The 26545-nt window shown below is 47.9% G+C and overlaps 1 protein-coding gene across 8 annotated transcripts in view; it reads right to left on the bottom strand.

Moving 5' to 3' along the window:
• The window catches only part of ACOT7 (acyl-CoA thioesterase 7), a 509309-nt gene that overhangs the window by 209708 nt on the left and 273056 nt on the right, over nt 1-26545 (bottom strand). For 7 of the 8 annotated variants that reach the window (XM_063943422.1, XM_063943415.1, XM_063943416.1 and 4 more), the window contains one exon: nt 20537-20623. The exons of the other annotated variant lie outside the window; for it this stretch is intronic. In XM_063943422.1, coding sequence (XP_063799492.1) covers nt 20537-20623 — 87 coding nt within the window. The remainder of the gene's footprint in view (nt 1-20536; nt 20624-26545) is intronic. 8 annotated transcript variants of the gene reach the window in all.

Genomic DNA, 26545 nt, shown 5'->3' with positions numbered 1-26545 from the left:
TGGGCCAGCGCAAATACCCTTACACTGGTCACTCAGGCTATCAGGGACTACGGTAAACGCAGCTAGCATAATACCTCAGGCCAGTATAAAATTTCATATAGTGCGGGAAGGCGCGCCATGTTTGGGGGCGGAGCTTCTCCTCAGAGCGGACCCAGCAGCTCACCAGCGACATTTTCTCCCTGCAGATCCACTTCCAGCGACGCTGACAGGGAGCACTGTCCCTCCACACGACTCCAGCTATCCTGTGCGTTACCAGGGGGTTGTAGATGGGGGGAGAGGCTGTAAATTCACTGTGTAGTCTATTAAGGGTACACAGTCAACGCCAGGCAGTTCTTATATAACTGTCTCTGGGGTGCTGTGTTTGCTGGCTCCAAACTCTGTCTCTCTCTGAAGGTACTTGGGGGAAACTGTGTCTGACATTTTCGTGTGTGTGTGTGTGTGTGTGTGTGTGTGTGTGTGTGTGTGTAAATTCTTACATAACCATGTCCAGGGACTCTGTGTCTTATGCTGCAGAGGAGGTATCTTCTCCAGAGGAATTCATTCCATGTACCCAGGAATGTAATATCATGTCTCAGACTTCTGAATCTGAGCCACAATGGCTGGTTTATATTAAGGGAATGATATGTCAGATTTCTACTAGGGTAGCACATACTGAGACTGAAACTCAGGTTTTAAGGAAGTCTATGGAAGTTTGGTCGGGTTCTGATCCCTTTACTTCAAAATCCCCTAGCACACAGGTTCTCAAACTCGATCCTCAGGACCCCACACGGTGCATGTTTTGCAGGTCTCCTCACAGAATCACAAGTGAAATAATTAGCCCCACCTGTGGACCTTTTAAAATGGGCCAGTGAGTAATTAATACACCTGTGCACTTGCTGGGTTACCTGCAAAACATGCACTGTGTGGGGTCCTGAGGACCGAGTTTGAGAACCCCTGCCCTAGCATATACCCAAAGAAACGTGCACTTGCCCAGATTATGCAAGCCGACACGGATACCGACTCTTACACAGCAGACGGTGATGGGGATGTGCTGAGGGGGGCGGCATCCCATGCAAAGGTGGTGCAGCTCATGATTGAGGCTATTAGGGATGTGTTACACATTACTGACACACCACCTGAGCAGGTTGAGGAGGTTTTACTTCACAGACAATAAGAAAGCCTCGCTAACCTTCCCTGCGTCTAAAGAATTAAACGCATTATTTGAAAAGTCTTGGGAAACCCCGGAGAAAAAATTACAGATCCCAAAAAGGGTTTTGGTTGCCTTTCCCTTCCGTGAGGAGGATAGGAAAAAATGGGAAAACCCACCTATAGTTTACGCATGTCTCCAGACTGTCTAAAAAGGTGTTTTTACCTGTCCCTGGATCTACCGCGTTAAAAGAACAGGCTGATCGTAAGATTGACACTACGCTCAAATCCATATACACTGCTTCAGGAGTGGCGTTAAGGCCCACTATTGCTTGTGCATGGATTTCTAAAGCCATAGTAAAGTGGTCAGGCACATTACTAGAGGACTTAGATACGATGGATATAAGTGACATTGAACTATTTTTAAGTAACATACAGAATTCTGCGGGTTTCATGGTGGAGTCCATGAAGGACCTGGGTACTCTGAATGCAAGGATATCTTCCATGGCTGTCTCAGCACGCAGGGGACTCTGGCTACGCCAATGGTTGGCAGACGCGGAATCCAGGAGAAGTGTGGAGAACCTACCCTTCACAGGTCAGGCTCTATTTGGGGAATAGTTGGATGTGTGGATTTCCACGGCAACCGCGGGTAAGTCGACCTTTCTTCCCTCAGCTGCTCCTTCTACGAAGAAACCCTCTTCTCCATCAACATCGCAGTCCTTTCGGACTGCAAAGACAAAAAAGTCCAAGCCTCCTACCACCTTCTTTAGAGGGGGTCGGGCAAAATCCAAGAAGCCTGCACCTGCAGGTTCCCAGGACCAGAAGTCTGCTTCTGGTTCTTCAAAATCCTCAGCATGACGGTGGACCGCACAGCCTGGAGAACGGGCTGGTGGGTGCGAGACTGAGACGTTTCAGCCACGTCTGGGTGTCGTCCGGCCTGGATCCCTGGATACAGGATATTGTGTCCCAGGGGTACAGACTGGAGTTTTAAAAACTCCCGCCTCACCGATTCTTCAAATCAGGCTTGCCAGCTTCACTGACAGAAAGGGCTATCCTACAGGAAGCCATCCAAAAATTGGAAAGTTCAGAGGTCATTGTTCCAGTTCCACCTCACATGCAACACATGGGTTACAATTCAAACCTTTTCGTGGTACCGAAACCGGATGGTTCGGTCAGAGTGATTTTGATCTTGAAATCGTTAAACCCTTATCTGCAGGAGTTCAAGTTCAAAATAGAGGCTCTGAGAGCGGTGATCTCAGGTCTGGAAGATGGAGAGTTTCTGGTATACCTAGATATCAAGGATGCGTACCTCCACATTCCGATTTGGCCGCCGCAGCAGGCTTATCTCAGATTTGCACTGTTAGACAGTCAATATCAGTTCCAGGCACTGCCATTCGGTCTTTCCACGGCGCCGAGGGTGTTCATCAAGGTGATAGAAGAGATGATGGTTCTCCTCCACAGACAGGGAGTGAACATAATTCCATATCTGGACGATCTGCTGATAAAGGCATTGTGACAAAGAAAGAAAAAGTATGACTCTTGTTGGGGCGCACTCTTGTTGTATCGTAGTGTCTAATGATTAGTGATGTGTATAAGAAATAATCAATTCTTTATTTCTGCTCTTAAATAAATGGGAAACTCAGCACAAAACAAAAATCAGTAATGAAATTTAACATAAATGAATATTGGCATTCCAACAATGAGACAAGTATTCCCTAGAGAAATTTTGGAATGTTCAGATCTGGTTTATGCTTGGATAAATGCATATTGGAAGATGGCTACATACCATGCTGCTTCCGTCTGCCAAAGATCTGTACAAACTGTGTTTGTATTGATAAAGCCTTAAATAGGGAAGATAAAGGCATTGTCCAGGGAGAAGTTGTTCCAATCCATTGCTCTCACGACCCATCTGCTCAGGGAACATAGTTGGCTCCTGAACCTTCCAAAGTCACATTTAGAGCCCGACAAAGAGATGGTCTTTCCTGGGGATGATCCTCGACACTGAAGAGCATAGGGTGTTTCTATCGGTGGAGAAGCGTTGGTGAATGGTCCGGGATGTCTTGAAGCCTACCCTGGTATCGGTTCATCAGTGCATTCACCTTCTGGGGAAGATGGTTGCCTCCTACGAGGCTCTACAGTACGGAAGATTTCATGCTCGGTCCTTCCAACTGGATCTCCTAGACAAGTGGTCAGGATCTCACCTACACATGCACCAGAGTATACGTCTGTCGCCGAAAGCAAGGATTTCACTCCTCTGGTGGCTGCAAATGCCTCACCTTCTGGAGGGCCGCAGGTTCGGGGTTCAGAACTGGATCCTTCTAACCACGGATGCAAGTCTCAGGGGTTGGGGCACAGTCAGTCAATGGGAAAACCTTCCAAGGAAGGTGGTCAAGTCTGGAATCCATTCTTCCAATAAACATTCTGGAACTGAGTGCCATATACAACGGTCTTCTCCAAGCGGCACATCTTCTGCAAAATCAGGCCATTCAAGTACAGTCGGACAATGTGACGACGGTGCCTACATAAACCGACAGGGAGAAACGAAGAGCAGAGCTGCTATGTCAGAGGTAACAAGAATCCTCCTCTGGGCAGAAAAGCACGCAGTGGCGCTGTCAGCAATCTTCCTTCCAGGAGTGGACAACTGGGAAGCAGACTTCCTCAGCAGGCACGATCTCCATCCAGGAGAATGGGGCCTCAATCCGGAAGTGTTCACAGAGGTGACCAGTCTTTGGGGCGTGCCTCAAATAGACATGATGGCCTCACGTCTCAACAAGAAACTTCGGAGGTACTATTCCAGGTCGAGAGAACCACAAGCAGTAGCGGGGGATGCCCTGGTAACACCGTGGGTGTTCAAGTCAGTGTATGTGTTCCCTCCACTTTGTCTCATTCCAAGAATTCTAAAACTCAAAGAGAACAAGGGTTCAGGCAATTCTCATTGGTCCGAACTGGCCAAGGAGAGCATGGTACACGGATCTTCTGGACTTACTGCTGGAGATCCGAGGCCTCTTCCTCTTCGCGAGGATCTTCTGCAACAGGGGCATGGAGGTTGAACGCCAGATATTAGCCCGGAAGGGTATTCCGAGCAAGATAATTCCTACCCTGATACAGGCTAGGAAAGGAGTAACATCTAAACATTATCGCATTTGGAAAAAATATGTGTCTTGGTGTGAGTCCAAGAAGTTTCCTACAGTGGAGTTTCAACTTGGACGCTTTCTCCTCTTCCTACAAGCAGGTGTGGATATGGGCCTGCGTTTGGGATCCATAAAGGTCCAGATTTCGGCTTTATCCATTTTCTTCCAGAAACAATTGGCTGCCCTCCCTGACGTTCAGACTTTTTTGAAAGGGATTCGGCACATCCAGCCTCCCTTTGTGGCGCCAACGGCACCCTGGGATCTTAACGTGGTGTTGCGTTTCCTGCAATCAGATTTGTTTGAGCCTTTACAGGAGGCTGAGGTCAAGTTTCTCACGTGGAAGGCTGTCACATTGTTGGCCTTAGCTTCTGCTCGACGTGTGTCAGAATTGGGGGCTTTGTCCTGTAAAAGCCCCTACTTAATCTTCCATGAAGATAGAGCTGAGCTCAGGACACGTCAGCAGTTCCTTCCAAAGGTTGTGTCGGCTTTTCATATCAACCAACCTATTGTGGTGCAAGTAGCTACAGACTCTTCGATTACATCAAAGTCCTTGGATGTTGTGAGGGCTTTGAAGATCTATGTGAAGAGACTGCTCATCACAGGAAATCGGACTCTGTTTGTCCTTTATGATCCAAAGAAAATTGGGAGTCCTGCTTCTAAGCAGACGATTTCTCGCTGGATCAGGTTCACTATTCAGCATGCATATTCTACGGCAGGATTGCAGTGTCCAAAATCTGTTAAGGCCCACTCTACTCGTAAGGTGGCTTCTTCCTGGGCGGCTGCCCGGGGGGTCTCGGCTTTACAACTTGGTCAGGGTCGAACACTTTTGCCAAGTTCTACAAGTTCGATACTTTGGCCTCTGAGGACCTAAAGTTTGGTCAATCAGTTCTGCAGGAGCCTCCGCGCTCTCCCTCCCGTTGTGGGAGCTTTGGTACATCCCCATGGTACTAATGTGGACCCCAGCATCCTCTAGGACGTAAGAGAAAATAGGATTTTAATTACCTGCCGGTAAATATTTTTCTCGTAGTCCGTAGAGGATGCTGGGCGCTCGCCCAGCGCTTCATTATCCTGCAGTGGTTCATTACTGCTTTGTTCTTAGTTACATACCGCTTTGTTACTTAGTTCAGTAATGTTATTCAGCTTTTGCTGAGTTTTCAAGCTAGTTAGCTTGGTTTGCCTTGTATGTGTGTGCTGGTATGAATCTCGACAATATCTGTGTAAAATCCTTATCCTCGAAGTTGTCCGTCTCCTCGGGCACAGTTTCTAGACTGGGTCTGGTAGGAGGGGCATAGAGGGAGGTGCCAGCCCACACTTTTAAACTCTTAAAGTGCCAGTGGCTCCTAGTGGACCCGTCTACACACCATGGTACATGGTACTAATGTGGACCCCAGCATCCTCTACGAACTACGAGAAAAGGATTTACTGGTTGGTAATGAAAATCCTTTTTTTTTTTTTTTACTTTTTTCATACTTAGTAAGCTGTCCCGAGTGCAGCGGAGCGATGCACCTTGCCCGAAGCATTGCAAGCGAAGCGAGCCATGCGAAGGGATGTGGGGGTAATTCAGAGTTGATCGCAGCAGCAAATTTGTTAGCAGTTGGGAAACTGCAGGTGGGGCAGATGTAACGTGCAGAGAGAGTTAGATTTGGGTGGGTTATATTGTTTCTGTGCAGGGTAAATACTGCCCGCTTTATTTTTACACTGCAATTTAGATTTTAGTTTGAACACAACCCACCCAAATCTAACTCTCTCTGCACATGTTACATCTGCCCCTCCTGCACTGCACACAGAGCCGGATTAAGGGTTCGGGGGGCCCAGGGTACCTAAAACAAGGGGGCCCTAAGGTCTAAAATTAAAATCATAACACACACACACACACACACACACACACACACACACACATATATATGTTCCGATCAGCTGGCACTCCTAATCACAGATCCATCTGCCACGGTGCCTATTAGCATATGTAGCATACACAAACCGAACAAATGGCACTCAATGCCCGTCTTCGCCTAACGATGGGTATTAAACGCCCAAAACGTTGCAAAATGCCATGACTGCTGTCTTTTTATTAGCGGATAGTGAGACCATTGAGTGCCATTTCTATACACACACACTATATAAACATACTGTACATATATAAATATATTAACACACAAATAAATATATATATATATATATATATATATATATATATATATGAGAGAGAAAAAAATAAAAATAAGAATTTACTTACCGTTAATTCTATTTCTCGTAGTCCGTAGTGGATGCTGGGGACTCCGTAAGGACCATGGGGAATAGCGGCTCCGCAGGAGACTGGGCACATCTAAAGAAAGCTTTAGGACTATCTGGTGTGCACTGGCTCCTCCCCCTATGACCCTCCCCCAAGCCTCAGCTAGGATACTGTGCCCGGACGAGCGTACACAATAAGGAAGGATTTTGAATCCCGGGTAAGACTCATACCAGCCACACCAATCACACTGTACAACTTGTGATCTGAACCCAGTTAACAGCATGATAACAGAGGAGCCTCTAGAAAAGATGGCTCACTACAGCAATAACCCGATTTTTTGGTAACAATAACTATGTACCAGTATTGCAGACAATCCGCACTTGGGATGGGCGCCCAGCATCCACTACGGACTACGAGAAATAGAATTATCGGTAAGTAAATTCTTATTTTCTCTAACGTCCTAAGTGGATGCTGGGGACTCAGTAAGGACCATGGGGATTATACCAAAGCTCCCAAACGGGCGGGAGAGTGCGGATGACTCTGCAGCACCAAATGAGAGAACTCCAGGTCCTCCTCAGCCAGGGTATCAATTTTGTAGAATTTTACAAACGTATTTGCTCCTGACCAAGTAGCTGCTCGGCAAAGTTGTAAAGCCGAGACCCCTCGGGCAGCCGCCCAAGATGAGCCCACCTTCCTTGTGGAGTGGGCATTTACAGATTTTTGGCTGTGGCAGGCCTGCCACAGAATGTGCAAGCTGAATTGTACTACAAATCCAACGAGCAATAGTCTGCTTAGAAGCAGGAGCACCCAGCTTGTTGGGTGCATACAGGATAAACAGCGAGTCAGATTTTCTGACTCCAGCCGTCCTGGAAACATATATTTTCAGGCCCTGACAACGTCTAGCAACTTGGAGTCCTCCAAGTCCCTAGTAGCCGCAGGCACCACAATAGGTTGGTTCAGGTGAAACGCTGAAACCACCTTAGGGAGAAACTGAGGACGAGTCCTCAATTCCGCCCTGTCCGAATGGAAAATCAGATAAGGGCTTTTACAGGATAAAGCCGCCAATTCTGACACGCGCCTGGCCCAGGCCAGGGCCAACAGCATGACCACTTTCCATGTGAGATATTTTAACTCCACAGATTTAAGTGGTTCAAACCAATGTGACTTTTGGAACCCAAAAACTACATTGAGATCCCAAAGTGCCACTGGAGGCACAAAAGGAGGCTGTATATGCAGTACCCCTTTTACAAACGTCTGAACTTCAGGGACTGAAGCTAGTTCTTTTTGGAAGAAAATTGACAGAGCCGAAATTTGAACCTTAATGGACCCCAATTTCAGGCCCATAGACACTCCTGTTTGCAGGAAATATAGGAATCGACCCAGTTGAATTTCCTCCGTCGGGCCTTACTGGCCTCGCACCACGCAACATATTTTCGCCAAATGCGGTGATAATGTTTTGCGGTTACATCCTTCCTGGCTTTGATCAGGATGGGGATGACTTCATCCGGAATGCCTTTTTTCCTTCAGGATCCGGCGTTCAACCGCCATGCCGTCAAACGCAGCCGCGGTAAGTCTTGGAACAGACAGGGTCCTTGCTGGAGCAGGTCCCTTCTTAGAGGTAGAGGCCACGGATCCTCCGTGAGCATCTCTTGAAGTTCCGGTTACCAAGTCCTTCTTGGCCAATCCGGAGCCACGAATATAGTGCTTACTCCTCTCCATCTTATCAATCTCAGTACCTTGGGTATGAGAGGCAGAGGAGGGAACACATACACTGACTGGTACACCCACGGTGTTACCAGAGCGTCTACAGCTATTGCCTGAGGGTCCCTTGACCTGGCGCAATACCTGTCGAGTTTTTCCCAACGGTTTATAATCATGTGGAAGACTTCTGGGTGAAGTCCCCACTCTCCCGGGTGGAGGTCGTGCTGAGGAAGTCTGCTTCCCAGTTGTCCACTCCCGGAATGAATACTGCTGACAGTGCTACCACATGATTTTCCGCCCAGCGAAAAATCCTTGCAGCTTCTGCCATTGCCCTCCTGCTTCTTGTGCCACCCTGTCTGTTTACGTGGGTGACTGCCGTGATGTTGTCCGACTGGATCAACACCGGCTGACCTTGAAGCAGAGGTCTTGCTAAGCTTAGAGCATTGTAAATGGCCCTTAGCTTCAGGATATTTATGTGAAGTGATGTCTCCAGGCTTGACCATAAGCCCTGGATATTCCTTCCCTGTGTGACTGCTCCCCAGCCTCGCAGGCTGGCGTCCGTGGTCACCAGGACCCAGTCCTGAATGCCGAATCTGCGGCCCTCTAGAAGATGAGCACTCTGCAACCACCACAGGAGGGATACCCTTGTCCTTGGTGACAGGGTTATCCGCTGATGTATCTGAAGATGCGACCCGGACCATTTGTCCAGCAGGTCCCACTGGAAAGTTCTTGCGTGGAATCTGCCGAATGGGATTGCTTCGTAGGAAGCCACCATTTTACCCAGAACCCTTGTGCATTGATGCACTGAGACTTGGCTCGGTTTCAGGAGGTTCCTGACTAGCTCGGATAACTCCCTGGCTTTCTCCTCCGGGAGAAACACCTTTTTCTGGACTGTGTCCAGGATCATCCCTAGGAACAGAAGACAAGTCGTCGGAACCAGCTGCGATTTTGGAATATTGAGAATCCAATCGTGCTGCCGCAACACTACCTGAGATAGTGCTACACCGACCTCCAACTGTTACCTGGATCTTACCCTTATCAGGGAATCGTCCAAGTAAGGTAACTAAAATTCCCTTCCTTCGAAGGAATATCATCATTTCGGTCATTACCTTGGTAAAGACCCGGGGTGCCGTGGACCATCCATACGGCAGCGTCTGAACTGATAGTGACAGTTCTGTACCATAAACCTGAGGTACCCTTGGTGAGAAGGGTAAATTTTGACATGAAGCATCCTTGATGTCCCGAGACATCATGTAGTCCCCTTCTTCCAGGTTCGCAATCACTGCTCTGAGTGACTCAATCTTGAATTTGAACCTCTGTATGTAAGTGTTCAAAGATTTTAGATTTAGAATCGGTCTCACCGAGCCGTCTGGCTTCGGTACCACAACAGTGTGGAATAATACCCCGTTCCCTGTTGCAGGAGGGGTACCTTGATTATCACCAGCTGGGAATACAGCTTGTGAATGGCTTCCAAAACTGTCTCCGTGTCAGAAGGAGACATCGGTAAAGCCGACTTTAGGAAACGGCGAGGGGGAGACGTCTCGAATTCTAATTTGTACCCCTGAGATATCACCTGAAGGATCCAGGGGTCTACTTGCGAGTGAGCCCACTGCGCGCTGAAATTCATTGAGACGGGCCCACCACCGTGCATGATTCTGCTTGTAAAGCCCCAGCGTCATACTGAGGGCTTGGCAGAGGCGGGAGAGGGTTTCTGTTCCTGGGAACTGGCTGATTTCTGCAGCCTTTTTCCTCTCCCTCTGTCACGGGGCAGAAATGAGGAACCTTTTGCCCCTTGTCCACGAAAAGACTGCGCCTGATAATACGGCGTCTTCTCATGTTGAGAGGCGACCTGGGGTACAAACGTGGATTTCCCAGCTTTTGCCGTGGCCACCAGGTCTGAAAGACCGACCCCAAATAACTCCTCCCCTTAATAAGGCAATACTTCCAAATGCTGTTTGGAATACGCATCACCTGACCACTGACGTGTCCATAACCCTCTACTGGTAGAAATGGACAACGCACTTAGACTTGATGCCAGTCGGCAAATATTCCGCTGTGCATCACGCATATATAGAAATGCATCTTTTAAATGCTCTATAGGCAAAAATATACTGTCCCTATCTAGGGTATCAATATTTTCAGTCAGGGAATCCGACCACGCCAACCCAGCACTGCACATCCAGGCTGAGGCTATTGCTGGTCGCAGTATAACACCAGTATGTGTGTAAATACATTTTAGGATACCCTCCTGCTTTCTATCAGCAGGATCCTTAAGGGCGGCCATCTCAGGAGAGGGTAGAGCCCTTACAAGCGTGTGAGCGCTTTATCCCCCCTAGGGGGTGTTTCCCAACGCACCCTAACCTCTGGCGGGAAAGGATATAATGCCAATAACATTTTAGAAATTATCAGTTGTTATCGGGGGAAAACCACGCATCATCACACACCTCATTTAATTTCTCAGATTCCGGAAAACTACAGGTAGTTTTTCCTCACCGAACATAATACCCCTTTTTGGTGGTACTCGTATTATCAGAAATGTGTAAAACATTTTTCATTGCCTCAATCATGTAACGTGTGGCCCTACTGGAAGTCACATTTGTCTCTTCACCGTCGACACTGGAGTCAGTATCCGTGTCGGCGTCTATATCTGCCATCTGAGGTAACGGGCGCTTTAGAGCCCCTGACGGCTTATGAGACGTCTGGACAGGCACAAGCTGAGTAGCCGGCTGTCTCATGTCAACCACTGTCTTTTATACAGAGCTGACACTGTCACGTAATTCCTTCCAACAGTTCATCCACTCAGGTGTCGACCCCCTAGGGGGTGACATCACTATTACAGGCAATCTGCTCCGTCTCCACATCATTTTTCTCCTCATACATGTCGACACAAACGTACCGACATACAGCACACACACAGGGAATGCTCTGATAGAGGACAGGACCCCACTAGCCCTTTGGGGAGACAGAGGGAGAGTTTGCCAGCACACACCAGAGCGCTATATATATATATACAGGGATAACCTTATATAAGTGTTTTTCCCCTTATAGCTGCTGTATGTTTTAATACTGCGCCTAATTAGTGCCCCCCTCTCTTTTTTAACCCTTTCTGTAGTGTAGTGACTGCAGGGGAGAGACAGGGAGCTTCCCTCCAACGGAGCTGTGAGGGAAAATGGCGCCAGTGTGCTGAGGAGATAGGCTCCGCCCCCTTATCGGCGGCCTTATCTCCCGTTTTTCTATGTATTCTGGCAGGGGTTAAATGCATCCATATAGCCCAGGAGCTATATGTGATGCATTTTTTTGCCATCCAAGGTGTTTTTTATTGCGTCTCAGGGCGCCCCCCCCCAGCGCCCTGCACCCTCAGTGACCGAAGTGTGAAGTGTGCTGAGAGCAATGGCGCACAGCTGCAGTGCTGTGCGCTACCTTGTTGAAGACAGACGTCTTCTGCCGCCGATTTTCCGGACCTCTTCTGCCTTCTGGCTCTGTAAGGGGGCCGGCGGCGCGGCTCTGGGACCCATCCAGGCTGGGCCTGTGATCGTCCCTCTGGAGCTAATGTCCAGTAGCCTAAGAAGCCCAATCCACTCTGCACGCAGGTGAGTTCGCTTCTTCTCCCCTTAGTCCCTCGATGCAGTGAGCCTGTTGCCAGCAGGTCTCACTGAAAATAAAAAACCTGAACTAAAACTTTCACTAAGAAGCTCAGGAGAGCCCCTAGTGTGCACCCTTCTCGTTCGGGCACAGAGATCTAACTGAGGCTTGGGGGAGGGTCATAGGGGGAGGAGCCAGTGCACACCAGATAGTCCTAAAGCTTTCTTTAGATGTGCCCAGTCTCCTGCGGAGCCGCTATTCCCCATGGTCCTTACGGAGTCCCCAGCATCCACTTAGGACGTTAGAGAAAAAAAATAAAAAAAAAAATATATATATATATATATATATATATATATTTATATTAGACCAAGATCATTAACTTAAACTTTAAGTAGCATAAAAGAAAGTTTAGGCAGCCTTTCTTACTTTTGCACTGCTGTGCTGACGTGAAGACAGGCTGTGATGCGGTGACATACAAGCACGCCACAAAACAGGAGGAGAGCACATTCCTCTCTCTCCTCCACCAGGTACAACAACCTCTGTCTTCTTCCCGTGCCAAGGCTGTGCATGTCCAGGACCCCTCCTACTTCCCTTGCAGCCTGCGCTTTATCCAGTCACGGAGCCGCAGGCTGCAGAATCACTTATCATTGAACAGCGGAGCCATCGTTCGGCTTGCTTGCTCACTAATAGTCTGCAGCGCTAACGGCTGCTTGACGGCCGTCAGTGGGGTGAGCAGCGTCGCAGATCGGATCGGTAATAGAGATTCGATCTGCTGCGGGTGGCCCTCCTACAGCGTGGGGTCCAGGGGTACTTACTCCCGGAGCTCCCCCCTTAATCCAGCTCTGACTGCACATGGTTTTGCCCAACCGATTATAAATGTGCTGCTGCGATCAACTCTGAATTAGGCCCATGGTGCACTAATTGGGAATCCCGGTCATTTTACGAAGAAAACTACACCAAAAAACCCCCATAAAACAAAACCTTATGTCGACCTTATCCAAGTCAACATAATGACAGTGTCGACCTATTTCATGTGTCGGCCTAATTACTGTCGACTCAACAATCCACAGCCAGTCTGGGCTAGGTCTGACCCATGACTCTGCAGTAGTTACGAGGACCACTTCAGCAGTCTCACCAAACAGCTTCCTCTGGGATCCACAGATCTCAGTAAGAGGTTGCGTGGGTCTACGGGGTGGGTTCAGACACAGAGCTGCCAGAGGAAGATCAGGCGGTCCCTGCTGTGTTCGCTGATGGGTAAGCTGTCTCTCACTTTAGCATTTGCACATCGGTCATCAGCGGAGAAGGCCTGGCAGTTTGTGTGGGGGTGTCCGGCTGCCCTTGACGAGACCTTGCTGGTGTGGCTGCTGAGGTCTGCAGGTGGTAGGCTGCTGGTCTCAGTATACAACCAGGTGTCTGTATAGGGCTGCAGCAGTTCATACTCACTTGAGGATCAATATAAGCAGGTGCAATGTTTAAGCAGATGTGAGGCAGTCTTTCCACAAGGAGCAGACCAGATGCAGTGTAGTGGGTGGGACCAACGCGTTTCGGCTTGCTTGGGGGGCCTTTTGCAAACTAAAAATGCAATATGCCTATGTAGCATTCCTGCAGCCACCATCTGGGTCTGGAAACAGACACTGTGCACATGGGCAATGTCAGATTATCAGGGGGATTCTTTAAAAAAAATGAAAGACTTCTCCGATAAGTCGGGGATATAACTCGCAGGGACAGCGCATATAGGGCCCGATTAAGACCTGATCCCAGTGTATGATTTTGCAAGGCAGCAGTTTATAGATCGACGGATTGTAATGCACACGCGCGAGGCCGAACTGCAAAAGAAACCAGCAATTATTTTGATCGTTAGGCGTACGCAAGTTGATTGACTGAAAGCGGGCGTTTGAAGGGGTTGTCCTGGGCAACACACAGACTGGAAAAATCATTTGATGGCGAGCTGCAAACGGATTTGCAGCTCACCGGCGCATGCAGACTTGCATGGGGCGGGTATTCACTCTGTTTGGGCAGCGACTATCTGATCGCAAACCTCTGCAAAATCGCAGACGATCGATCAGGGCTGAATTAGGCCCATACTTTTACTATATAAACATCAGTGCAATTTAAACATTTTAGCAAAAATATAATTATCTTTAATATTTTTATTTTCTAATTATCTTTTTTCCATCATCCTACGCCCTTTTTCCCCAAGAGAAGCATCACAGAAAATATATATTTTGTTTTTATTATGGAATCCTATGGAGAGACAAGGAACTTGAAGCTGCCACAATAAATTGGATTTCCTGTTCCAGGTAGTTCTGGTTTTATCAATAAAGTTTTTGCTATAAAAAGCACCAAAGAAGACTGAGACAACATACTTGACAAAGAATCCAAGAGATTTGAAGCGCGTTGGTTGCTGGGTGAGCACTTGCAGAGGAACATCAGGAGGCCAGTGGGATCACGGACATACCAATTCCGTTTTGATGTCAACAGCGGCAGGTTTACTACAGCCACGCTCCTACAGGGAGCGTTAGCTCGGGGCAAGGTAGGAAGCATCAGTGTACCTGAACATTGGACTTGACACTCCTGTTTAATAGCGGCCAGTCCCGGATGACCTGCATAACATCAGCTCACAACTTTTTTCCTAAAAAGGCCATAAACATTAGGTAATTTGACCACTTTTTATCTGTTTTTATAACTGTACTATGTGGATGTTCTGTCCCCTACTTCCCTTTCTCACTCCTTCCTCTTTTGACTTTATTGAAATTTTTTATTTTTATTTATTTATTATTATTATTCACTCACTAAGCACCCGGTTGCGGGTAATACTTCATTTTCATTTTTTAGCAAAAATACTTTATATACCTGTTAAATTAACCTGTTCTGGCATACATGGTGATTAAAAAAAGCCTGCCTCATACCTGGATATAGAGGTCATTGCTATATAGGTCTTCTGACCTCTTACTCATAATATTACCACTATACTATTTGGCATGTAGTTGTATTTGGCAAATAGTGAACACCACACATATGTATAGTGTCGCTTTAAAGGTCTTGCTGCACTGATTCCTTCAGCCTTTCCAAGTTGGCCTTCTCTGAAGAGGTATTTTCAGTAGATTTAGTTTCCAGTGTCTTGTTTTTCCAATTTACAGCTGTTTCACGTAGACATTGACTGGACAGGCTTTTGGAGATTTGTTTAGAACAGCGGGAGACGAGAAGTGCGGGAAAGAGACAAAGACAAAAGCGTTGGGAATAAGCACACTTTTACGTCTTCAACAGATTCTGTTCTTTTCAGAGATAATACACACAAATTAGTTTGATGCGAGAAACCTGCTGTCTTCTATAGAGAATAATGGAGAGGCGCAGATTTCAGCAAGTATAAAAAAAGAATAGTGGAAATAATCACACATTTAGGAAGCTGAAAGTCTTGGCGGGCTCACTTATGAGGGCGTATAATCCACTTAAAGGACCAGTGCAACAAAACAAATAAATCAGACCAATTTGTTGCTAGATTATGCATGGTTAGCTATATATGTATTAACCCGTGCTCGGGTGGTCAATCCGAGCTGATCGCAACCAGCAACTTTTTGCTGCTGCTGCGATCAACTAGTACACGCCTATGGGGGAGTGTATTTTAGCTTAGCAGGACTGCGATCGCTTGTGCAGCCCTGCTAAGCTAAAAAAATTTCAAGCAGAAGTAGACCAGCCCTATATCTACTTACCCTGTGCGACGATCTCTGCGATGCTGGGTCCGGCTTTGACGTCAGACATCTGCCTTCCGTTCTCCAGGACACGCCTGCGTTTTCCTTGCCACTCTCCGAAAATGGTCTCCAACGTTCTGAATCCGCCCAGGTACGCCTTCTTCTTGTCAATCTTCTTTGCGGTCGGCTCTGCGACCGCTTCCTTCATTAGACGCGACGTATGTGTCGCCGGGCAACGTTGCGCGTGCGCATTGCGGCCGCCGCACATGCGCATTCCGTACCCGTTCACACCGCAGCGATAAACCGCTGCGTGCGAACGGGTCGGAATGACCCCCTCTATGCAATAAATGCAGATCTCCTGGTCTTGATGTGTCATGACACCATCCTTTGTAGCCGGCTCATCCCTAGGCAAGAACATACTATAAAGGTGAGATTCTTGCCTAGCTTAAAGTCGGGTACACAGTGGGCGATGCTGAAATGCCAGCGATGGACTATAGCGTTGAACGATATAGCACGTATACACTGAACATTATATAGCACGTATACACTGAACGTTATCCTTCAACGATAACGATCAGTGACGTCACCGTCGGCATTCCTGGACATGCAGCTCAGCCAAACATTGACGGGTTGAGCTGCATGTCAGCTCAATATTGGTGATCGCTGAACGACATACGGGAGCGTGCACCGTTCACCAATAATACCCCCATACACACTGGACGATATAAGCCCAAAAATAAACGATAACGACAATTATGTCGTTATTGTTTATTTTGTTAGGCTGAAATTGCCTAGTGTGTACCTGGCTTTACAGTGATAAATCTGGTCTAAAAAAAAAAAAAAAAAAAAGAGAGAGAGTCAAAAGATCACCAATGACAATATGTAAATGTCGACGACAATGTTGACATCAAAGCTGGCAACATTGGTGTTAAAATGTCGGCATTCTCAGGATTAGGGCAATAATACTTACTGGAACACCGGGATATCTGACCTGGAAGTGACGGCCACATGACCGCTGGGACCTGGAAGATGTCGCTGCACATTCAGGAGCAGGTAAGTCGCCCATGGGCCACCAGGGATTATAGTCAACATTAAGACAAATACCAAATATAGATACAAGGGGCACATAGCTGCCAGACATGTTGCTGTAATAAATATGCTGCATGCTTAAATTAACTTTTTTTTTTCTTGGTTTGTATCTGTTCCCGGATTGCTGTGTTCTTCTTGTAAACTTATTATTGCTACATCCATACTAGCCTACTCTCCCGGAATAGACAGGAGGCTCCCAAAAATCAGGTGACACACCCAGCCCCCTACAAAAGTTGGCAGCCACCCCCTAAAAGTGGTCAGGGGAGGGGGTGTTAACACGATTTGTCATCACAGACCCGTCCGCGCTTTCCAGTGCTGGTAATCTGGACATAGCATAGTGGGGGATGGGACTGCAATAACTCAATTCGCCTCCACGCCCCTGCACCGCCCACCTATGCCAAAACCATGCCCCCTGTTGTAAAAGCCTGGCTGCCCCTAGGTAAGTATGACTACATCCTGCCACCCTATATTTGTCTATATACACACACATACATAGAGCATGCATTTTCGAATTCCAATACTGCACATGGTTTTCCCCACATGCTTTAAATAGCCTTCAGCATTTTGGCAGAACGTGGCAGTGGAGTCCCACCAAAGGTAGTGTTTCCCCTTTAAAAACTCTCTGAGCTCCACCAATAAAACAGGGAAAAAGAAATGCGGTGAGCTAGAACAGAATGCAGCTTGATAACAGGAGAAGTATACGCTAATGAGCTGTTAATTTGCACACCTGCACTTGGAGCAGCAATCCCAGAGTCTATGTGTAAATATCTCAGCTGAGAGAGCAGTTAGGAGGCTGGATGCCAGAATTCTGCTCTAATTTCAAGTTAAGGCACACTGCACGTAGCACAGTCATCCAGACAGATATACAGGGTTTCTACACTAATAAAATACAGTCCGTGCACCCCAATACTGCAGTGTGTTAATTAGAACATACAGTACCTCACTAAACAATATCCTGCACTAACCGGTTCCCCGTTCATTGCAGGGACGGTCCGTGTTCCTATTTGTTATCAGTTGCCTATTTTTCCATCAATACATAATTCCAATTGTCTTGATTTTTGTCCGACTACCAGAACGTTTGGAGGCATTTCTTGCTGGCATCTGTGCCGCAATACAGGAAAGGTCCCAGCCACCTTAGGATAATACACTTGTAGCGCCCCATCACCAATTTTTACATTGTGAGCATTACAACAACTAGACACAGATGGACAATGCAGGGAGTATCCAAAATGCCAATATACAATACACAGAGCAAATGTACTGTGTATTAATGTATATTATAAGGGGCACATTTACTAAAGTGCTGGTTTATAGAAGTGGAGATGTTGCCCATAGCAACCAATCAGCTTCTGGCTATTATCTGCAACACAAATGATAACTAGAATCTGTTTGGTTGCTATGAAAAACATCTCCACTTCTATAAAAAGTAAAAATACTTCTCAGTAACAAATTGACTGTAGTAGACATTGGAGCGGATGTAGAGTCGAGTTAAATTGGGTGCAACTTGCATACGGAAACCATTCTGTTTTGCGGGGGAGGGGTGGGGGCAGGGCCGTTTCTTGGGGCAGGCGAGCAGTGCAACCGCACTGGGCGCCCGCCGCGGCACTAACTGTGGCTCCCTGCTTCCCCCTCCTATTTCTCCCCAAGTAACCTGCTCGGGGGGCGGAGTTTCACGGAATGACGCGGTTGCGTCGTTACGTCATGACGCAACCCCGTCACTCCGCGAAACTCCCCCCCCCCCCCCCCCGAGTGGAGTACAGAGGGGGATTCAAGTTAGGAAGAGGGAAAGGCCGGCGCGAGGAGCGACTGGTGAGGCGGGCCGAAGAGCGGTAATCGCCTCTGTAAGTATTCTCTCTCTCTCTCTCTCTCAATGTGTAAAATGGGGACACCTGCCGTAATGTGTGAAATGGGGACTCTTGCCTGCCGTAGTGTGGGGATTTAATGTATCAAGGGCATTACTGTGTGTGGCATAATATGGTGCAGGGGGCATTACTGTGTGGGGCTTAATTTGGTAGAATTTTTTTTTTCCTGTGGTGGTCGTGATCTGTTGGAGCAGGGTCAAAAACTGGATTGTGAGGTAGTCTTTTCAGACGAGGCCATGCCCATTTAAATGAGGCCACACCCATTTAGATGAGGCCACGCCCCCTTGCCGGGTGCGCGCGCAAGTTTTTTTTTTAAATCTAGGTGTGTGTGTGTGGGGCACATTTTTTTTATGTCATGGGGGGCGCATTTTTAAATCTCGCACTGGGAGCCAAATTGGCTAGAAACAGCCCTGGGTGGGGAAATTAAAAATGCACACTAGAATCTAAAATGGTTATGGAATGGAGCCACAGACTAGTCTAACGCTAAACTGCTATGTCAGAAGAGAGCTGACCGATGCTGCAGTAATACACAACAATAAGAATACATTTGCACACCTGGCTTGTAATGCTACATGGTTTGTTCAAAGGGTGCAAGTTGCACCAACTCTAAATCACAGCCATCATTAGTACTCCAGAGCCCTGGACAGATACTGGGAAAAAAGCTCTGGAAGTGTATCTGGACAGGACATCTAGATATAATATCCCCATGGTCAGGGTGAGTACAGCATATGTAAAATGACCAGGCTAACCCATGTACACGGTTATGGTGTTCCGCCAGGACCGGTTACAGTTGGGTTGAGTCTATATCGGAGTGGCAGAAGGGACCTTCTGACGTACCTAGGGGAGGAGCCACGTCAACAGGGGGAGGAGCTACGGCCGAACAGGGTACCCGAAAAGTACGCTCGCCACGCTTCGGGCTCGGTGGCTCGCTTCGCTTCGCTCGCCACCTGATTACTAAAGGTAATAGTTGGTGGCGTGGATAGTAGAGGAACTATCCCGCTGGCCTAGCTCCTCCCCCTTGTATCGTGACTCCTCCCCCAGACGGAAAAGGTCCCTTAGCCCACTTGATTCTAGCATCTACCGTTACAGTTGTTGAGCCTGGTTTACCTATCCCCAGACCGGTGTGTGTAAAAGAAGAAAAAGTATAACAGAAGCTAAAAGCTCATATAAAGGGCCCTCATTACATTCTAGTCGTGTTTTTATGTATTAAAGGAACAGCTCTTATGTTTTGTACACATTGTAACCTGCCCCCTCAGTACCGATCATTTGGGGATTCTAGACCCTGGAACTGGCTTATTTGATAATTTTCTCATCTCCAGCTGCCCTGACCTTTCCTGGCACTTTCTGGTGGCTCTCTTTCACATACAATTTGGCATCCGTAGTCTTCTTGTACCCATAAAGGCTGCAATCTGCAAGCAAATTACCTGTAGACTAGCACTGCCTAATTAGCAGAGTGCATGGACACATTATGCTCTGTCCAACAGCAACGTAGGCACATCTGCAATACTGTATGCCCTTCTAGTACGTAACATGCACCCTTATTTATCACCAAACACTGTACATAAACACACTGCACTGTAGGCTTTTGTGTGCTTGTGATCCTCTTCAATACAATGTTATGTGCGATATTATAGGGTAGTACTGTACACCACCCAACCCCCTTATAGCAGGTGTATTCAACATGCAGCCCCCTCCTGCTGACGTGGAACTACACATCCCACCAAGACCGGATATATAGTTTTGCTATTAGGGCAAACTGTGGCAGGGCATGCTGGAATGTGTAGTTCCACAAACAGCAGATGGAGGGCCACAGGTTCATTACCCAGGCCTTATAGGGATACAGGGAGACTAGGTGCACAACCTGTTACTGCCATAAGCCAAAGCAGCATTGTTAGTGTGTGTGAAGTCACCCATACATCAGAGATCTATTAGGGCAATGGTCCTATCCCCTGACGTTCGGGTCGGGGGATCGGGAATATTACACACGTTTAAAAATCCTGATCCCCCAATTTGTACAGAGATCGGGCACTTGTAATATGCATACATTTCCAGGGGTTCGTTGCATTTACCGTTCGATGATCACTGAAAGTCACAAGAATATTGTAAATCCCCAAAAAAACATACCTCCGTGGACGTAGCCGTGCAATGTACAGTCCGATGGCCCCACTAAATGAATCAGACTGGATTGACTATATCCCACTGTATATGGATCTGGGGGAAGACAAACACAAAATAAGATATTTTGGAATGGGGGTGGCAGGGATCTCATGTAATATATTGTAGAGAATTGCTCCCAAAAGAAACTAAGTCTGTTGCCTACATACAGTACATAGGTTAGAAACATTTCCAATACATGCTTACAATTGCTTTTGAATCATTATCAAAAACGGATTGCATGCCGACTTTAGTAAAAGGGCATGCTTGGACTTTTAGTTCCACAACAGCTGGAGAACCACAGCACGCTAATCTCTTGTTTAAGATAATGAATTGTAAACGCAATCATACAAAAACAGAGTCCCGCTGTGGCAGGACCGTGCGCAGAACTCAAACCATCGGACATTTGCAAAAGAATCAAAACAACCAACGACAATCAAGCCAAAAGAATGGGCGTAAATTGGTACATGCAGTCTTCGTGGCCCGTCATCTGTATTCTAAGAAGCCGGGACCCACAGGAAGAGATGTATCAATTTAAAAACGGTACAAAAAAAGCAACTTACGTATCCAAACCCTACAAGCTCTCATTAAATACTGATGTTCCTTCAAGCATGAAATATTGAAGGAGGCCATGTTACTATAATGACTTTTTCTAATTTGGTTTACGAGAAGGATTACTGAAGAAATCAGCTTATCTAATAACATCAGTGTGATTGCTATATCCAATATATAAATCACTGTCCTTCATTCTGCAAACGTTGCGCTCAGAGGAGAACATACTGCCGGTTTCTGGATTGTTTCCTATATTTTAATTGTCTTCTTTGCATGGAAAACCTCGGAGAATAAAATCACCGGTGCGGAACATTTTAAACTGCGATATCTCGTTACATGAATGAGCATCACCTGAATCAATTAGAGTGCACGCCCCATGGAAGACGGAGGGACGAAATTAGAAAATGCACATGTACGGTGATATTACCAACACAGTCCCCGAACACAGATATCGTCCCGAGAATTTAACGACGGAAAAGCAGAGACGATAATTGTCACATTTACAGTTGGGAAATTGTAATCCCTCGCTGAAAGTTTTCAACAAAAGGCCATTATTGTAAGAGGATAATTATTAGCAAAGACAATGTACCGGGGGGGAAGGGGGATGTTACTGGAACGACGCAGCGTACTTGGATATTAAGATACCGGTATAAAAGTCAGCATCGATGTGGCTTTGGGAAAAATAATAATATACAAGAGTTTTGTTTCTTGTCCTAAAATCACAATTTTACCTTCAAGCTCAGAAATAAACTAAATTTGCTTATGAATTTGTCATTTTTAAGAATCAAGTTATAAGCACAATAAAAGCGCAATACATACACAAATTCTATGGGATCATCCTATTACCCGTGAAGTTTGCGATGTGCTGTTGCCGTGGCATTTAAACGCCGGCAACGGCACCCAATGTTCAGGGCCGGTTCAAGGGCGCAGAGCGCCCCGGGCAGGAAAGGGGCGTGGCCTAATACAGGGGGCGTGGTGAGTCACGCCCCCTGTACATTGAAAGCGCCGCTTGAATGCTGAGCGGTGCGCGATGACGTCATCGCGCACCGCACAGCAAAAGGTCCTCTCCACGAAGAGAAACTAGACCCTATGCGTCTAGTTCCCTTCGTGGAGAGGACCTTTGCTGTGCGGTGCGCGATGACGTCATCGCGCACCGCTCAGCAGTTACTCTCCACGAAGGGAAACTAGACGCATAGCGTCTAGTTCCCTTCACAGGAGGCGCCGAGGACGGGGACGGCAGCGGGCAGCGGAGGCGGACGGGGGACACAGCGGGCAGCAGTGGCGGATCTTGCCACGGTGCGGCGCCCTCCGGATGGCGCCAGCGCCCTCCGGAAGGCGGCGCCCCGGGCAAAAGTCCTGCTTGCCCGTGGCAAGAACCGCCACTGCCAATGTTGCACCCTTCGCGGCCTGGTTTCTGCCCGAACTCGCACAGAAGTGTTTGGAGCCTTATGGGGCAGCGAGCACTTTTGTGCGAATTCGGTCTGCATTGAACTGAGGCCGCTGACGCCATGATTCGCACCTGCGATACAGGATCGACCTCCACGATAAACAAAAAAAATAAGAATTTACTTACCGATAATTCTATTTCTCGTAGTCCGTAGTGGATGCTGGGGACTCCGTCAGGACCATGGGGAATAGCGGCTCCGCAGGAGACAGGGCACAAAATTAAAAGTTTGACCACTAGGTGGTGTGCACTGGCTCCTCCCCCTATGACCCTCCTCCAAGCCTCAGTTAGGATACTGTGCCCGGACGAGCCTACACAATAAGGAAGGATTTTGAATCCCGGGTAAGACTCATACCAGCCACACCAATCACACTGTACAACTTGTGATCTGAACCCAGTTAACAGCATGATAACAGAGGAGCCTCTGAAAAGATGGCTTCCAACAATAATAACCCGATTTTTGTAACAATAACTATGTACAAGTATTGCAGACAATCCGCACTTGGGATGGGCGCCCAGCATCCACTACGGACTACGAGAAATAGAATTATCGGTAAGTAAATTCTTATTTTCTCTGACGTCCTAAGTGGATGCTGGGGACTCCGTCAGGACCATGGGGATTATACCAAAGCTCCCAAACGGGCGGGAGAGTGCGGATGACTCTGCAGCACCGAATGAGAGAACTCCAGGTCCTCCTTAGCCAGGGTATCAAATTTGTAGAATTTTACAAACGTGCTCTCCCCTGACCACGTAGCTGCTCGGCAGAGTTGTAATGCCGAGACCCCTCGGGCAGCCGCCCAAGATGAGCCCACCTTCCTTGTGGAGTGGGCATTTACAGATTTTGGCTGTGGCAGGCCTGCCACAGAATGCGCAAGTTGAATTGTGCTACAAATCCAACGAGCAATCGTCTGCTTAGACGCAGGAGCACCCAGCTTGTTGGGTGCATACAGTATAAACAGCGAGTCAGACTTTCTGACTCCAGCCGTCCTTGAAATATATATTTTTAAGGCTCTGACAACGTCCAACAACTTGGAGTCCTCCAAGCCGCTAGAAGCCGCAGGCACCACAATAGGTTGGTTCAGGTGAAACGCTGATACCACCTTAGGGAGAAACTGAGGACGTGTCCGCAGTTCTGCCCTGTCCGAATGGAAAATCAGATATGGGCTTTTGTACGATAAAGCCGCCAATTCTGACACTCTCCTGGCCGAAGCCAGGGCCAGTAGCATGGTCACTTTCCATGTAAGATATTTCAAATCCACCGATTTAAGTGGCTCAAACCAATGGGATTTGAGGAATTCCAAAACTACATTGAGATCCCACGGTGCCACTGGAGGCACAACCGGGGGCTGTATATGTAGTACTCCTTTGACAAAAGTTTGGACTTCAGGAACTGAAGCCAATTCTTTCTGGAAGAAAATCGACAGGGCCGAAATTTGAACCTTAATGGACCCCAATTTGAGGCCCATAGACAATCCTGTTTGCAGGAAATGTAGGAATCGACCCAGTTGAAATTCCTCCGTCGGGGCCCTCCTGGCCTCACACCACGCAACATATTTTCTCCAAATGCGGTGATAATGCTGTGCGGTCACTTCCTTCCTGGCCTTAATCAGGGTAGGAATGACTTCTTCTGGAATGCCTTTTTCCTTCAGGATCCGGCGTTCAACCGCCATGCCGTCAAACGCAGCCGCGGTAAGTCTTGGAATAGACAAGGTCCCAGCTGAAGCAGATCCCTTCTTAGGGGTAGGGGCCACGGATCTTCCGTGAGCATCTCCTGAAGTTCCGGGTACCAAGTCCTTCTTGGCCAATCCGGAGCCACGAGTATCGTTCTTACTCCCCTTTGCCGTATAATTCTCAGTACCTTGGGTATGAGAGGCAGAGGAGGGAACACATACACTGACTGGTACACCCATGGCGTTACCAGGGCGTCCACAGCTATTGCCTGAGGATCTCTTGACCTGGCGCAATACCTGTCCAGTTTTTTGTTGAGGCGGGACGCCATCATGTCCACCATTGGTTTTTCCCAACGGATCGCAAGCATGTGGAAGACTTCCCGCTGAAGTCCCCACTCTCCCGGGTGAAGGTCGTGTCTGCTGAGGAAGTCTGCTTCCCAGTTGTCCACTCCCGGAATGAACACTGCTGACAGTGCTATCACATGATTTTCCGCCCAGCGAAGAATCCTCGCAGCTTCTGCCATTGCCCCCCTGCTTCTTGTGCCGCCCTGTCTGTTTACGTGGGCGACTGCCGTGATGTTGTCCGACTGGATCAACACCGGCTGACCCTGAAGCAGAGGTTTTGCCAGGCTTAGAGCATTGTAGATCGCTCTTAGCTCCAGTATATTTATGTGAAGAGACGTCTCCAGGCTTGACCACACGCCCTGGAAGTTTCTTCCCTGTGTGACTGCTCCCCAGCCTCTCAGACTGGCATCCGTGGTCACCAGGACCCAGTCCTGTATGCCGAATCTGCGGCCCTCTAACAGATGAGCACTCTGCAACCACCACAGAAGAGACACCCTTGTCCTCGGAGACAAGGTTATCCGCTGATGCATCTGCAGATGCGATCCGGACCATTTGTCCAGCAGATCCCACTGAAAAATGTGTGCGTGGAATCTGCCGAATGGAATCGCTTCGTAAGAAGCCACCATTTTTCCCAGGACTCTTGTGCATTGATGCACAGACACTTTTCCTGGTTTTAGGAGGTTTCCGACAAGTTCGGATAACTCCCTGGCTTTCTCCTCCGGAAGAAACACCTTTTTCTGAACAGTGTCCAGAATCATCCCTAGGAACAGCAGACGTGTCGTCGGGCTCAGCTGGGATTTTGGAAAATTTAGAATCCACCCGTGCTGTTGTAGCACTACTTGGGTTAGTGCTACCCCGGCCTCTAACTGTTCTCTGGATCTTGCCCTTATCAGGAGATCGTCCAAGTAAGGGATAATTAATACGCCTTTTCTTCGAAGAAGAATCATCATTTCGGCCATTACCTTGGTAAAGACCCGGGGTGCCGTGGACAATCCAAACGGCAGCGTCTGAAACTGATAATGACAGTTTTGTACCACGAACCTGAGGTACCCTTGGTGTGAAGGGCAGATTGGGACATGGAGGTAAGCATCCTTGATGTCCAAGGACACCATAAAGTCCCCTTCTTCCAGATTCGCTATCACTGCTCTGAGTGACTCCATCTTGAACTTGAACTTTTGTATGTACATGTTCAAAGACTTCAGATTTAGAATAGGTCTTACCGAGCCGTCCGGCTTCGGTACCACAAACAGCGTGGAATAATACCCCTTTCCTTGTTGTAGGAGGGGTACCTTGACTATCACCTGCTGAGAATACAGCTTGTGAATGGCTTCCAATACCGTCTCCCTGTCGGAAGGAGACGTTGGTAAAGCAGACTTCAGGAACCGGCGAGGGGGAGACGTCTCGAATTCCAACCTGTAACCCTGAGATACTACCTGCAGGATCCAGGGGTCCACTTGTGAGTGAGCCCACTGCGCGCTGAAATTCTTGAGGCGACCCCCCACCGCACCTGAGTCCGCTTGTAAGGCCCCAGCGTCATGCTGAGGACTTTGCAGAAGCGGGGGAGGGCTTCTGCTCCTGAGAGGGAGCTGCTTGCTGCAGTCTCTTACCCTTTCCTTTGCCTCGGGGCAGATATGAATGTCCTTTTGCCCGCTTGTTCTTATGGGAACGAAAGGGCTGCGGCTGAAAAGACGGTGTCTTTTTCTGCTGGGAGGTGACCTGAGGTAAAAAGGTGGATTTTCCGGCTGTTGCCGTGGCCACCAAGTCCGATAGACCGACCCCAAATAACTCCTCCCCTTTATACGGCAATACTTCCATATGCCGCTTGGAATCCGCATCACCTGACCACTGTCGCGTCCATAAACTTCTTCTGGCAGAGATGGACAGCGCACTTACCCTTGATGCCAGAGTGCAAATATCCCTCTGTGCATCTCGCATATAAAGAAATGCATCCTTTAAATGCTCTATAGT

This window comes from Pseudophryne corroboree, chromosome 10, assembly GCF_028390025.1.
Source record: "Pseudophryne corroboree isolate aPseCor3 chromosome 10, aPseCor3.hap2, whole genome shotgun sequence".
In the NCBI taxonomy this organism is placed as follows: Eukaryota; Metazoa; Chordata; class Amphibia; order Anura; family Myobatrachidae; genus Pseudophryne; species Pseudophryne corroboree.
This window is presented reverse-complemented; position numbering and strand designations above follow the sequence as displayed.